General features: G+C 40.8%; 1 protein-coding gene across 4 annotated transcripts; it reads right to left on the bottom strand.

The window, feature by feature from the left end:
* Nucleotides 1-517: 517 nt before the first annotated feature.
* On the bottom strand, nt 518-14,660 carry suz12b (SUZ12 polycomb repressive complex 2 subunit b). Of its 4 annotated transcripts, XR_007569963.1 has the most exons (18): nt 14,342-14,660; nt 13,940-14,105; nt 13,352-13,398; nt 13,194-13,258; nt 12,980-13,048; nt 12,756-12,805; nt 11,947-12,032; nt 11,612-11,843; nt 10,348-10,453; nt 10,155-10,260; nt 9,856-10,033; nt 8,215-8,303; nt 7,753-7,896; nt 6,059-6,216; nt 5,463-5,661; nt 3,412-3,491; nt 2,425-2,998; nt 518-1,730 (listed from the first exon to the last, which is right to left on the bottom strand). XR_007569963.1 is itself a non-coding variant. In XM_050044592.1 (17 exons), the coding sequence occupies exons 1-17, from the start codon at nt 14,354-14,356 to the stop codon at nt 2,686-2,688; spliced, it is 2,082 nt and encodes a 693-aa protein (XP_049900549.1). In that variant the 5' UTR covers nt 14,357-14,660; the 3' UTR covers nt 1,827-2,685. The 4 variants fall into 4 exon arrangements, 3 of the variants coding, with proteins under 3 accessions (XP_049900549.1, XP_049900548.1, XP_049900547.1); XM_050044592.1 differs by lacking the exon at nt 518-1,730 and having other exon boundaries at nt 1,827-2,998; nt 13,940-14,084; XM_050044591.1 differs by lacking the exon at nt 518-1,730 and having other exon boundaries at nt 1,827-2,998; nt 8,215-8,300.
* Nucleotides 14,661-14,962: the final 302 nt, after the last annotated feature.

Genomic DNA, 14,962 nt, shown 5'->3' on the forward strand with positions numbered 1-14,962 from the left:
TCGAGTCAGACTTAGATCACAAATTTGATGACTTTAGACTATAGAAAAAGTATATTTAAAACGTGTGCAACAAATAAATTCATTTCCCTTCATTTTCCTGAGTCAACTAGTGTTAACACTGTTCATTCCCTGGAAGTCGAAACCTTATTCCCCGGAAGTCGAAACCTTATTCCCCTGATCCACTTTGCTGGAACCAATCTGCGTCCAGTCAAGTTGCAGGAGTGAACCACGAGGAACTAACGTTGTTTCTGAGTGCCACTTAGAAAAAGTGATACCAAAGATAATTTCTTTCATGTACAAAAACAGACAGATATGCAACAATTTCCAAATTTGTAAGACATTTGAAGCTGCACCAAGAATAAGTCAAGGCTAATATTAACACAGTTAGAAGGCTTTTGCTTAGCTAATGTTAGCTTAACAGCTAACAAAGTTTTTTTTAAAGCAAACTTGCTTCAACAAATAAATACAAATTTTAAAAAGCATCTATAACTTTTCCAATTTAATACATTATTAATGTTGTTGAAATGGCATTACATTTGGTGAAGAGCGCATTATGACTTGTTTATGACTCGCTAACGGTTAGGACTTGGAACTCGCCTGTCTTGTCTTGAGACGTTAAGACTTACTTAGGACTTGCAAAACAATAACTTGGTCCCACCTCTGAAAACTGTCTAAAGCAAACTCAATCTGGTGATGAGGGCAGTAACATACGGTCAAAAGCTCCTGAAAAACTGAGTAAGCAGCTTTGAGGAAAGAAAACTGTTTTTCTGGTTTGGATTTTTCTCAACCTAAATGACGTGTAAAATAAGATGCAGCTGACCATGTCTGTAAGAAGAAACAGCTATGCTACTGAAAAACTAAATATTTCATTCCACATGCAATATATTTGTAACTTTTTGTTGCATTAATTGTTTATATATAATTTATAAACCGAGGTTGTAGCCTGAAGGGAATGGTATAACTCAGGCTGGGTTATTCTTCAAGTGGACCCGCTGGGCAGAGACCATGACGGAGAGAGTTGTAATGATGGCTAATGTCCAGAATTGCTAAAACATTACAGCCGTGCTTAAAGGTCAAATGTATTTTATTTCTTTAAATATAAAAATCCCCTTAGCCAGAGTGTACAGTTCACAATTTTTCACAGGGTGTTCTGACAATAATGGTGAATATGTCTCCCTTTTTCCATGAATATCAGAGGGAGGAAAAATATGTTGTCAATTTGGTTGTCCACGAGGAAAGTCCTGATGAAACAATGAGTGGTGATAATGATCACCTACTCATGTGCACGCTAGAAAACACAACTACTGCTGCTGCTAAAAAAAAAAATAAAAAATAAAAAATAAAAAAAAAAAACAGTTATGGAATGAAGAAAAGAAAAGATGCTAAATAATATACAGAACTAAGAGACTGATGAAAGTATTCCCCTTTGGCATAAACTGCACCTAAAAAAACTTGGACCTGAAAACCAACCATCCAATAAACAGCATATTGCTTTGAGATAAGAACTGCAATCTGTTCAATACTGGATTCAGAAGGAAAACAGCTAAACATCTGATGTGATTACATGTAAACACATTTCTGTCAATCAGCTACTGACGCTCAGAACACTGTGATTTCAACATGTTCAAACCTCAACGTGAAAAGACACCACAGGTGATCAGAAAACTGTTGACTTGCTGTGCACTCTGCTGGATACATGGGGTGATGTGCTGCTGGTTGTTTCAGTAAATCTGAGGAGAAAGAAAAAAAATCTGAAAAGTTGCTTTCCCTGGCTTTCCTTGAGTTATTATCAATGTAGACCAAAAGGCTTAGGGGTGATAGAGTAAGAGTTTCAGCATGGACCCAAATCTGAATTTATTCTCTTGTCCAGGATCCAAGGCTTACAGTATATAACTATTGTCATGGCAACCTACCAGCGAAACCCACAATCCATGTTGGGGTCCTAACACAAGCTTTACAGGCTTTATATACTCTAGACATTGATGCCAATAGTGTCGATTCTTACCGTAACTGTATGACCCTTCAAATTAAACGTCATTCACAACAGTGAAATCAAACCCACTAAAGTTTCTCCACTGATGACAGCGGAAAAGCTGCATTTAACATTTGGCGCAGCATGATTTTAAAAAAGAAAAGAAAAAAAGGACAATTTCAAGGTAAGCTTTCTAAATACAAACACCAAGTGCTAAAATAATCAGCTAAAAAGATAAGTTCTCAACAAGGTTATTGTGTACGTGTACAAATAATCAAGAGTGACATTATTACCAGTACAGTTTTAACTGTAGTCTTGATACAGTTGTCTAGAACATGGACACAACAGAGGCAGTCGTGCCACATCAGAAGACTCGGTTTGTTCACTCTCTCACCCCAACACAGATACTTCAGCGGCTCCTACAAAATGCATATTTAGTAGGTTCAACTTACATCATCCAGTCCTCAAATTCCTGGTTTGTGTGGTAGTGGGTGATTCACTTTTATATTGTTCATATTTGGTTCAGTTCTCAAGTTTCAAAACTTGTTTACCTTGTATACTGGTCTGCTTGAGGTCAGATCCTCAGCTGACCAGTTCTCCCACCTATCTAAGCACCAAAGGGTTGGTAATGTTCATTGAAGAAAAAAATAAAATAAAATAATAAAAAAAAAACCCCACAACAATCATTGTTCCGTCCATCCATCCATCCAACATCAGTCCGTTAGTGCGCTTTTTGTCCTCTTGCCCAGTTTCCCTCCAGTGGAGGTGACGGCATTGCCGTTGCAGGCTCCTGTTGATACCAGAGTCTGGTCCTGCTGCTCCTCCACAGTGTCCGGGAGCTCTTCTTGGATCTGTCGCAGACGGGCCATGGCGCGGTCGATGGTGGCCGTGCTCACCAGGTTGAAGTCGTGCATGCTGACTAGATGCAGGAGGAAGTTACGGCAGAGGTTGCGGCGGATGATGTGAGCACCGCTGTCCTCTGCGAAGAGCATGATGGCCTGATTCATCTGGTTGTCTGCTATGAAACTGCAGGAAAATAAAGAACAGAAGAGCTTAGTTTCTAACGGGAAAACCTAATTTTTCAGATTATTTTGATACCACATGAATGCAACACAAGGCTGCAAAGGTAACTGGGACGTCTGCTAATTGCCCCTCAAAAAACAACAACACATCGCTGATGAGTGAATCAATGCAATACAATAAAATGAATACTCTATCTTTATGTATGTAAACTTATATATGATGACGTGAGATGTCTTGAAGAGATGTTTTGTGGGAGGAGCAGCACTAACTCTCGAACATTCATGTACTATAATAGAAAATTACACCATATTTTGCAAAAAGTCTCAAAAGTCTAAATGTGATACATTTACATGTATTAACTCAAAGAAGCTGATACTGTGAAAAGAATCCTTTCGCCCATAACTTTTCCCACGTACCCATGCTTCATGACGTGCAGGTTCCACAGCTTCATCACTTCTTTCTCTCCCTCGTTGACATCTGTGAACTCATCCAGTTGCTGTAAGCAAAGCACAAAAATTTACAAATGATGACACAATTATGGTGATGCAATACAAACACATATTAGCTGGTAAAAACACCACAACACTGAGGATGGGCCGACTAAATACCTTAATACCTGATAACAGATTTTAATAAAAGTTTCCTCTTGAGAGCAGCGGAACAATTTTAATGATGATCAATTTAGTTCAGGTATTTTCTGCTGACCCTGAGAGTAAAATTACTGTTACTGTTAGCACGTAATGCTGGCAGGTTCCGGAAATCAATACTGAAGTGATAAAAATGTTGCGTGCGGCTGTAAGAGCAAGCTGAAGAAATGTTCTGTCTTGGCAATAGTTTCTGCTCCGAGCACCTTTAAGTTATTTATGGGGAGCGGGGCTGACCCAAATGCTTTTACTCTTTGTTGCCATGGTAATCCAACACCAAAAATCAGTACTCCAAAAGCTTGATTTTTTTCCCACCCTCTCCAGATTTTAGTCCCTGGGCTCCACAGAAACACTCACACACCACCACTTTTATCCCGTTTAAAATATTGTGAGAGTCTGATTGCGATAGTTTCCTGGCCTCAGTCAAGGTTCCTACACAATTTTTCCCTTGATTGATTCCATTACTGCGTTCACAGTACTTGCATCAGTGGAGAAAATACAATTGTTTTAACAGATAAAAAGCATTGTTGTCACTCTGAATCAATGATAATCGCTGATAACCAACTACAAATGATGCAGCTTTCCGGTCAAAATGCTGTGCTTCCAGCCAATCTCACGTATGTATCTCCTTAAAGCGAAACACACTTCAACAACACCACAAACTACGTCACTCATTACCACACACTTCACAGAATCAATCGATGCCTCTCATTATATAACATGAAGACAAAGAAAAGCTCTGAATACAGTAAAACATTCAAGTATAACAGAAGTGTAAAAACCAAGCCGAGACGATTCTGTGTTTGCTTCAGTAAGTGGGAATAATGGTGTGTTCCATGTACCACGGAAGTTGAAAATCGGAGCCGGGAATGATGGAAAACCTAGATGTTGTTAGCAATTGTAAGCAATACCAGTTGATAAAAAAGCATTATGGTGTATTTTACGCGTACAAACACCATCGCAACATGTCCACAAATAGAAGTTGGTTTTAATGAGACACAAATAAGACAGAAGTGCTAATAAACAGCATATAACTACTGCTTTCACTACTGCTGATGCACAGGACAGCCACTTTGGATTTTCAAGTCAGGGTTGGGGAGGTTCCTCCGACTTTCCAGATCAAAAATCTGACTTCAGGGGGCATTTCAGTTGCAATTTCCGACAAGGATCTCAGAAATTTTTACTTCACACCATAACTAGAGAAACTGACCTCTAAATGGATCATTGTGATTTTCTAAAGTGGGGCTGTATGAGGTACGTAATCACAGTGAGTGTATTACCTACAGTGGTGACTGTGACCTTGGTGTTCTGAAGGATTTGTTTGGATTAACCAAAGTGACACAATAAAGTAATTGATCGAGGCAGTGGTAGACCAGCAACTCCCGTGTTCTGCGAGATATAATTAATGTTTTTTTTCAGAGGAGTATGGGGGCTTTGAAGAGGGCATAGATAACAGCTTCAGTTCCCTGTTGGAAGGCGCTGTCTGACATTAAGGTTAAGTGGTAAAAATATTCTAAATATAGAGTGCACTTAAACTGATATTGATTTTTTTACGTGGCTAAAATATGTTTTGCTGTTGCCCCTGTCCACAGCAGTACATTACTTGGCCTCCATGGCAGTATTCTTGTCTGCTTCTCCAAAGTGAGGGCATGCCGACCGCCACCTACTATAAGTAAACACAGCTATTGATAAGTACCTCATACAACCCCACTTCAAAGAGATCCCAACTATCCCTTTAAGGGTGTCTCTGTAAGTGGTGTGACAGTTCAAGTCAACAGTGAAGCCAGACACAAAACACAACACAATGAACAATGGCTTCTCACCGTGGCAGTCTTCTCTCTGAGCCACTCTGGATCTCTCTCGTCCTCACTGTCCTCTTCCATCTCCTGGGGCCGCAGGGGCATGCAGCTGTCACTGTGGAAGTAGAGACGGTTGTGTCCACTGACATAGGTCCTCTGCTGCTCCAACTCTCCGTCCTCAGACTCCAGGAACTCTGACAGACTTGGTTTGGTCCTCTTGGGCCTGGTGGAAGCAGGGGAGAAAACAAATCATGTTGGAATCAAGGCGCAAAAAAATGGTAGTGCACCTTTATCAGAACTTCATATCTTGCCTTTTTATGCTTTCGTTTACCACACTTTTTGTCTTTAATTACCTCACCAGTGTGAGAAACCTGCTGACTGAAAGAAGCGGATCTATTTAGGTTCTTGCCAAGTGTCAAAAACTGTATTTGTTCTAATCTGTTTTAACGCAGCTCACCGCTCTCAAACAGTTCATTAAAGTTAATTCAATTGATTACCAACTCATCACTAAACCAGATGGAATGAAAAGCAAATTAAATTCAAAATAAGTTAATTAAATTGTCGGGCATGATTTGACTTTGAGTGTGAACGCTGGCTTTGAACAGAGGTCGCGAGTTTACCTGCAAACCAGTATATGAGTTACAGCAGTCCTCTTAACTGGGCCGTTGCGGCTGAAAGCAAAGCCTGGCTGGCTGTGGATGTCCTGAGGGTTTCCGACATACGACCCGTCGTAGCACTCATTGATGGACACGTCTATCCTTGCTCCTTTGGGGTGAGGCTGCAGATTCACAAGAGGAGGAAAAAATAAATGAAAAATAATGAGGAATTCTACAGGATATTGTGCTGAGCAAAAACAGAAGGCCTGATGACTGACTGGCAGTAACTTATGGTTAGAGGCAAGATTTCTCAAATTGGATGCCACATTATGCTTTAGGTAGAAGTGCCTGTTCAATCAGAGAAACTGAGGGTTCTCTACAAACACCAGGAGCTATGTAAGAGAGAGGGTAGAGAAGGAAATAACGGTGGAGAACAAGAAGCAACCTCCTGCAATTAAAGAGTAAGCTGGAACAGACACTGGTTGCCCTTTGTGGTTTGACACATGATTTGCACTGCAACACCTCAAAAGCTGAACCATTTAACATTTATCTTTTTGCACTGGGCAACAAAAACACAGCCACATCACAGGTCTCCCCTGAAAGACCTGAAAGCTACAAGTCACTTTATTCCTTTGAAGTCCCAACTAAAGACAAAAAGCAAAATGTATTTCTCCTACTAACAAGTGCGGTTTGTGGAGCTACAGACAGACAGCTTTGGCATCAGTGTGATGTAACACTGATGCCTTTTTTATTCATTTAATTTATTTCTTAGTTTACTAAACTAGCAAAGTGTAAACACAGAATATTGTCCCTCAGTGTGTGCAGTGATGTCTGTCTGACAGTTGCTTTCCAGAGATCGTCAAAGAAGCTTCAGAGTAAACTAATCAGCATTTGTCAACCAAGCTGTCCATGTTAGTTACAGAGTTGTGGTGATTGAGATATGGCGTTACATACACGCACACCCAATGGGGACCAGAGCTCCCACACAGGAACTTAAGTGATTTTATGTTTGCAGACATAGGCAACATTCACATTGTAAGCCTTTGTGCTCAATTCAGATTAATTGCTCAGATCCGATTCTTTTGCTTGGCAGTCACATTATTATTATTTATTCTCTTAAAGATTTATTTGGGGCATTTTGCTTTTAATTGATAGGACAGATAGAGGGAAGAGAGGGAAGAGAGGGAATGACAAGCAGCAAAGGGCCACAGGCTGTAGTCGAGCCCAGGCCGCTGTGGCAACAGCCTTGTACATGGGGCGCCTGCTCTCTCCACTAAGCCACCGACGCCCCGTCCCATTATTGTCACACTATTTTTTAAATTGTGGTCACAGTCCTGAATGGACTCACCTGGAACAAAGTAGTACAAAGTAAACATGGGGGCCACTGATGTCAGTGTTCATTAATAAGTTGCTGTGTAGTGAAAACTGGCAAATTCTTGATCAGGTGATAACAAGGACAAGGACAAAGAGACAATTTTTTTTTGTGGAGCAATGGCTGCTACTTCTTTACAGAGGTTTGTGTGAGTCTGAGTAGGAGCCAGAAGTGGTGAGATTGTGACATGAATGGCTTCACTCAAACAGGACTCAGGATGTCATGGGCTAATTTTAACTACATCTGTCAGCGACTTAAACATTGCTTGTAAGGAAGTCATGTCATGTGACTGGCCCAACCACACACGCAATTAAGAGGCTTTAATTACAAACAGTCAGTTCCTTACCACATAGTTGAAGATGAAGCGGGAGTGAGAGAGTTTGAGGTGTTTGAGCAGGCTGTAGAGTTTGCTGCAGTTCAGGGTACACCAGGGACAGTGAAGATCGTCCCGTGCCTCTGTTTGCTGCCGCGTGTTATTGTTGTACAAAAACTAAACACAGACAGATGACATTAGTTACAACGTAAACCAGAGAAGGTCGACCTTCAGCAGATCTAAATGGATGATTCAATTCATAATTTGGTACACACACCCTGAGGACTGAGTGCCCAACAGGGTCAAAACAGTACAGTTTCAGCTATATTCATGAACCGTATACTTTCCTTGATGAACAATTACAAACCAGTTAACTTATTAAAATGTAAGTTATTCCAAACTTTTCAAAAGCATTGTGCTTTTCAGCTTCGTCACCAAAACACTTACAAATCAGTTGCCCAGGCCCAGTGCAGTTCTTACTGTGGTGTGGTATACCTGATAAAATATACGTAGCTTCTGCCGCGGCTCACACTGGACCTGCTCTTTCCTCGTCTGAATGTCTGTGCTGACTGACTCTTTCACTGCTGTCAGGAACAGATGGAAAGGTTAATCACCAAATCAGAAATTTGATTTAATACATTCAAAGTGTATTTGAGAAAATGTAGTGTCCTTTCCCCCATAACAGGAAGATTTAAACACCAAGCACACATATGCATGAACATGCCCACCACTATTCCATATTCATGTAAACAGCATATGCCGCTTGGATATTCTGAATAAGGCCTTATTACAAATGTAGCATTTTAAAATTAAGACATGTTCCAGTATTAGTCAGGTTTTGGGAGTTTTTGGACATGTATGTGACACATTTGGAATATGCGCCTCAGTTGGAGTTTTTAACCGCAGTTTGCAAAACATGGCCTCTTGCCTGTGTAAAGTGTGCGTCTCCATGGTGCACTGTACACAAACCAAGTAGCCAACACTTTGCAAGGCTGTGGGGTAGAGATGCATGCCCAAAAAAAAGCCCACATTTCTGGTCGGTGGGAGAAATACACCTGCTTTTAAACATTATGAAAGACTTGGATCATTTTTTTGTGCATGTAAATGTAGTAGCTGTTGCTAAAGCCACTTTTGGATATTTATTTTCACACATGGAATATCAACATTGCTGGTTTCATCTGCCTGTTAAAGTAATGGCTTTTTGGCATTTAAACATAGGTCTCTATTATGTAAATCTCCTATAATGGTTCTGTTCAAAAGATGACCAAATCTTCACAGGTAGAGCAGCAGTACATGATGGATTCTTTGCTCCTGTAACAGTCAGAATGTAACAAGGGAGAAGAAGAGTGTTTACAAGTCTCTCATAGGTTGCATCAGTGTTGAATTTTCAAACTTATTTTGCAGTCGAATTAACACTTTTCTGTGGCTTGATTAATGATGATCAGGAGTGCTGAAGGAAGACTCGGCACCACTTCTCACTTGCCTGTGCAACCCTGTAGACAGACTGATATAACATCTACATGCATTTCTTCATTAATTAGAAAGAACATACAGAATTCAGCCGCCTGCTTCTCACTGCCTAAACAGAGTTAAAAATGACAAGATGTTAGGTAATGACTGATGGGATTCCCCTTTGCTCATATGCAGTATGCAAACATTTTGCTTGACACTCACACATACTTATGACTTCTTTAGAAACATAACTCAGGGCCTTATTCAAAAGAGCGACATGTTAAGTTGCCAGAACATTCAAGGAGTGAAGTGACTGTCTCAAAAGGACTAAACAGCTATGACTCACAGGGCGCCTTTTGCCAGATTCACAAATACACCATCACAAATAGACCATCCCACACCAGTGACACAAAATCTAAAATCATGCTCCATTCAGACTTTTGCTCAGAGAATCTGGCATGTGATGAATAAATGATCATCAGTTCTTTGCTCAGTGTCAATTATGAACACTTTTACAGTACTTTAATAAAGCAGAAGGTGGAACTGTTAAATATTTATGTCCCCTCCCAATCCTTCATCATCTATAGACGTTTTCTGCCTCCTGCTCTTAAATGTAACGTAGGATTAAATATAATTCAAGATGTTATGAGGGATGTTATGAGGGATTTTTGTTTCTGTACTTACTCATGAGGGCAGCTCTGTGATTGCTGGTCCTAGTCTCCATGGGGCTGGAGCTGTCGGAATTGCGTGTAGCAAGGGGTTTTGCCACAGGGGCAGTGGACTTTCCACTAGCATCACCTGTCCAACGCAGCATGAACTGCAATGTGGGTCCCTGAGAAAATGTCTCAAATGGTGGCAGTCTCTGTGGGACAGTCATACAGAGTTACAGTCAGTGGTGTGAAGAGGACAACCAATTCTAAAGATAGGAAAGGGAGCCTACGAGGCGACGCTTCATGCCGACACATTTACAACCCCTCCCCTACCTTTCCATCAAGAATGGTTTCCCACGTGGCTCGCTTCTTGCTGACAGGGCTGTCCTCCATCCCTTGCATCGACACCTCATATTCCCCATCCAGCAGCTGCAATCTCCTGCGTAGAACAAATCAAGATCAGTGATTTTAAAATACAGTCACACGAACGAAAGAAGCGATTTTAAAACCTGAATGGAAACCTTACCTATTCTTATCAAAGACAGTCATCTGTGCAACAAAGGTCTCTGTGGTCTCCCCTTCATCTCTATGAGATGAACTTCTCTTCTTCCTACTAGGAGTATCTGTTACATCTTTGCACACACAAAAAGATGGCGAGAAATTTCATACACAACTAAGATCCATTCAGTTACAGTTAACATTTTTTTTTACATGATGTGCCCAGAGAGAGACTGGCTCATTGGGACCCCCAGCTTGCTGTGGCCCAATTCTGAGCATCATAAGCCCCTTTCAAACATGCACTGTTTATCTAGACATTACTCGGGGGAAGCTGTATATGAGAACGCAAATGTCTGAATCAGCTGGACCAGACATTAATCTGACTTTACCCTGCCAGCTCCCTAGTATAAAGTCTTTGTAATGTTTGACTGAGCCCTGTGACTAGAGCAAACCATTGTTCGGAGAATTCAAATTAAGTGTGTGGGCGTGTTGATGACATTTCTATCATGCAAGTGGCGTGAAACCAAAAGAATACAAATATCTGGGGGTGAAAAGGGTCATTTACACAAAGCAGTTATGAAAAGGTCTAACCCAGGGGTCTGCAACCTTTGCCATTAAAAGAGCCATTTTTGACAAAAAATAATTTGAAAAAATCTGTGTGGAGCCGCAAACAAAAAATAATTTGAAAAAATCTGTGTGGAGCCGCAAAACATGTTTGAGCCTTATAATCAAGGTAAACAGCCTATTAAGTCTAAATTAGCGTATACTTATGGTCTAAATAAGCATTTGTTAATATGTTTTACCACAAGGTGGACACTGTGCAGGGCACTATTAATAATTATCTGGTACTTAAATTTTGCAGAGCTGGCAGTGAGAGCAAACAAATCTGTCCACGCACTACTACATTCTCTATTTTATTCAATTTACTTTTTTGGATTTGGCATCCATAGCTAACCAGCCACTGCTATCGAGGTTCAGCAACATTTGGATTCATAGAATGAATTTCCATAGACTTCTTTTCTCAAAGGCTCAAGGAGCCACTGGACAGGGGCTAAAGAGCCACATGTGGCTCCGGAGCCACAGGTTGCCTACCCCTGGTCTAACCGAAGAGATGACAAAATTCTGTCCGTAAGGGCCATCACCGAATGATGAACAGGCTTATGAACATAACTCTGTGATTTCCGCAGCATACTTTTTGCATCATGTTCTCCCTCCTCTACACTCACCTAAACTACAGACAATATTTCCAGTGGGTGAGTGGAACGCAAAAGGTATTGATGTGGATTTCCTACCAATGTTCTCGTTGGCCTCTCCGTTGACTAGACCATTAGTATCCCTCCTCCCTGTGCGTGACACCCTGAAAAGGAGCGAGTAGGACTTGACCATGTGGCTGTTGCTGGGCTCAAACTCGTTGCTGGAGACCAGTAAGGAAGGGTAGGAGCCAGGCTTGGTTTGGTTACTGTCAGGATTCAAAGGCACCTGCTTTTTACCTGTAGGCACTTGCTTTATCGGACAGCTGACATCCTGAGGGAAAAATAACTTCATTTAGCGAACACAATCAATAGTAGGTGACATGAAATGACTTGCTGCTAAAGTGAGAGACTGTCTTGATAATATTTTACTTTACCTTGCGTTTTTTATGGCAGACTTTGACAAGTAGCACCTCTAAGGACACGGAATTTTGTTCATTTTCTGAATTCTGAGATGGCTTTTCTGTATGGCAGCAAAAAGTTTTGTGTCAATCAACATATAGTAAAGCACACATGATTTTTATTGTTATCTCTATGCAAGTCTAATGCTCTGTTGGTAGACAAAACATCTTCCGTGATGTCGAGGAGAAGTGTCCGCTCCTACACTCAGTAGTCAGTGGGTGTTTACATTTTCTTCCTTTAGGCTAACCGCTTGCTTTACCACAAATCTTTTAGCATTCTCGTGCTTACTAACTGTGGTTGGGTGTCATGGCAACAGCGTACTTGAAATGAATGTGTATACATGCAAACCTACATCCTAGTTTTGAGTTTTATTATAGTCTTGATCTTATTCAGGTTGTTTACATTGAACACTAGAAACCTGAACATGATTTTAACAGTATCCAGGTTTCTGATCATCTGTGTCCCCCTGTGTGTGTCCTGACTTCTTACCATCTCTGAATAATCAGAAACCTGAATAAGGTGTTGCCGTGACACAGTATCCTGGTTTCTATCAGAGTACTCAAGACAGCACATCCAACACAGAATAAGGGCTTAACTAGGATACTCCACAGACCTGATCATAACCAGGATACTAGTGTGCATGTAAATAAAGTGGCCTGATGTCGGTCAGAGCATGACTATAAAATAAAAAACAAACTTCTTTACTCAGCCAATTCTTTATGCATTAGTATTTTTCTTATAAACGGATATACTGAACACAAGCACTTGAGTAAAATCTGCTCACCATCCTTATGGAAGAACCCAGTGAAGGTTAACTGTAGATGTGAAGACAAACTGAAAGACAAACAGAAAAATGCACAGGTGAAACTGGGTTACATCAAGTGCTCCAACGACAATGGTATATGAATGGTAATTAATTATGTCAATACAGTTTCTCTGGTATTTACATCCCCAGAAACTATCCAGTGATAAAAAAGGGGCATATCAACTAATGCAGAGCTGCGTTACCTTGGAGAATCCTGCTCTCCCTTCATCCTCTCGACTGTCTGCAACATATCATCCACTTTGAATGTTTTCCTGAAGGAAAGATCACAGGTCACACAGGTTCAAAATCAATTTGTTAAAACTGTGACAGAACATAAATGAGATTGCAAACATATCAGGTATGAATCATGTTTTATAACTCTGTTGGTGCATCAAGACACATCGTCGGATTTCATACCTTTTGGCATTTGTTCGGCCATTTCTGTGAGACATGAAGGTGAGCGTCCTGTGCAAAAATATGGGCTGAAAAGAGAAAAAAGGACAAATTAATCACTCTCATTTTAAGTGTGCTGGCTAATCAATACAACGGAAATATATGTATAGTAGTTTACTTACTGCAATCAAATTCCTTGTGCGGAGAAATCTGTATATCTGAGTTGGTTCTGGAAACAGAAAAAGGGATCATTATAATGTTTACTCTGGAAACCATCACATTACCCTATCACTATGTTTTCTGGATAACTACCCCACAAATATTTTAAACATGTTCCAAGTAAAAGAGGAGTGCAGTTGTTCTGCTTCACGAGACAGGCCCCTCCATCAGTCTGCTGTCACTCCATTTCACTGTGTCAGCATCTGAGAAATTAATCCATACTACTGCTAACACATGCCAAAAGAAGGGCTGTTAACAGGTGGTGGTTAGTTGGGCAAAATATCCACCAGCCAAAGAAAAACTGAAGACATTAAACAATACATGTGTTTTTATTAACATGAAATCTGTTTAGTTAAAACAAACAATATCTGGAGCTCCCTGTTGAGTATAAACTAGGGAGGCCTGTCAGCCAAAAGCAATTATTGGAAACAAAATAAGTATCAGAAAAGTTCAGCGGGTAGCTACAGGCATTCTGAGAGCATGGAAAAGTTCTTCTCGTGATACCAAAACAGAAAGGTTGCATTGTAAAGTGACGAGTGGTGAAATCTCACTTTCAAAGGCCTGTAGGAACAGCTCATGGTCGGCCTGAATCTGCTCCATCTTCGGCTTCTTCACAGAGTTCATCACTGCTGATGAGGCGGGGTACACGGCGCCGTTAGCTTTGCAACTCGCCCCACTCATAATATGACCTGAGTTCTGCGAGTGAAGCAACGGCACCTGTTAACAAATTAATTATCACAGTACAAATGGGGGGAATACAACATGTTAGCTTAGCCAGTAGGCAGATACTCGCGTTAGCAGTCGAGCTAGCTAGCTCAGCTAAAAGCACAATGCTAACATGTTAGTGAGCTTGGTATTTCAGCGTAGTATCCGTTCGTTTGTTCAGACTTCGATTAACAAAAACCATAAAAACGGCATGTGATAGATATCGGGCATAAATAAAGGCAACCCACCCTGGCCGATGGCATTAATTTGTTAGCCTCGCTGCCTCCAGCACAAGCCTGGCAGACTCAACAGCAGAAACCCATGAAGATGAAGAGGAGGCGACGAGACGCTGGCTAGTTAGTTAGCTAGCAATGCTAGCATGGTTTACTAGAAAACAAACCACCGTATGCCTGAGGTTCTCCCGCATTCAGCTGCCTCAAATACCGTTTGATATCGTTGCTGGTTGGAGTATTTTGGATCAAATTATTGATTATCTATCTCAAATTTATTGTCGGTGTGGTTTCCTTCAATTTGTACTGAACAACAGAGCAGTAGTCAGTTATCAGCCAATAGGAGACGGACTGAGAGAATGCAGCGCTGTGATTGGCTGTTAACCTCCGGAGATGACATACAACCCGCTCTCGCTTTCTGCGATTTTGCGGGAAATCGAGTTTATCAGACTTCTCATCAAGACAGCTCAATTTATCATGCATGCTGTGGATTTTCTCTGTTTGATTGTACGCCGTGAAATGAATGAATTTCATGGTAAAAAAAAAGAAAATAGAACGACAGTCTACATTAAAGTCATCTACAATACACAGTAAAGAGCTTAAAGTTATTTTTTAGGGTAATAATACAACTTTGATCTC

The sequence above is a fragment of the Epinephelus moara genome, chromosome 5 (genome assembly GCF_006386435.1).
Source record: "Epinephelus moara isolate mb chromosome 5, YSFRI_EMoa_1.0, whole genome shotgun sequence".
Taxonomy (NCBI): domain Eukaryota; kingdom Metazoa; phylum Chordata; class Actinopteri; order Perciformes; family Serranidae; genus Epinephelus; species Epinephelus moara.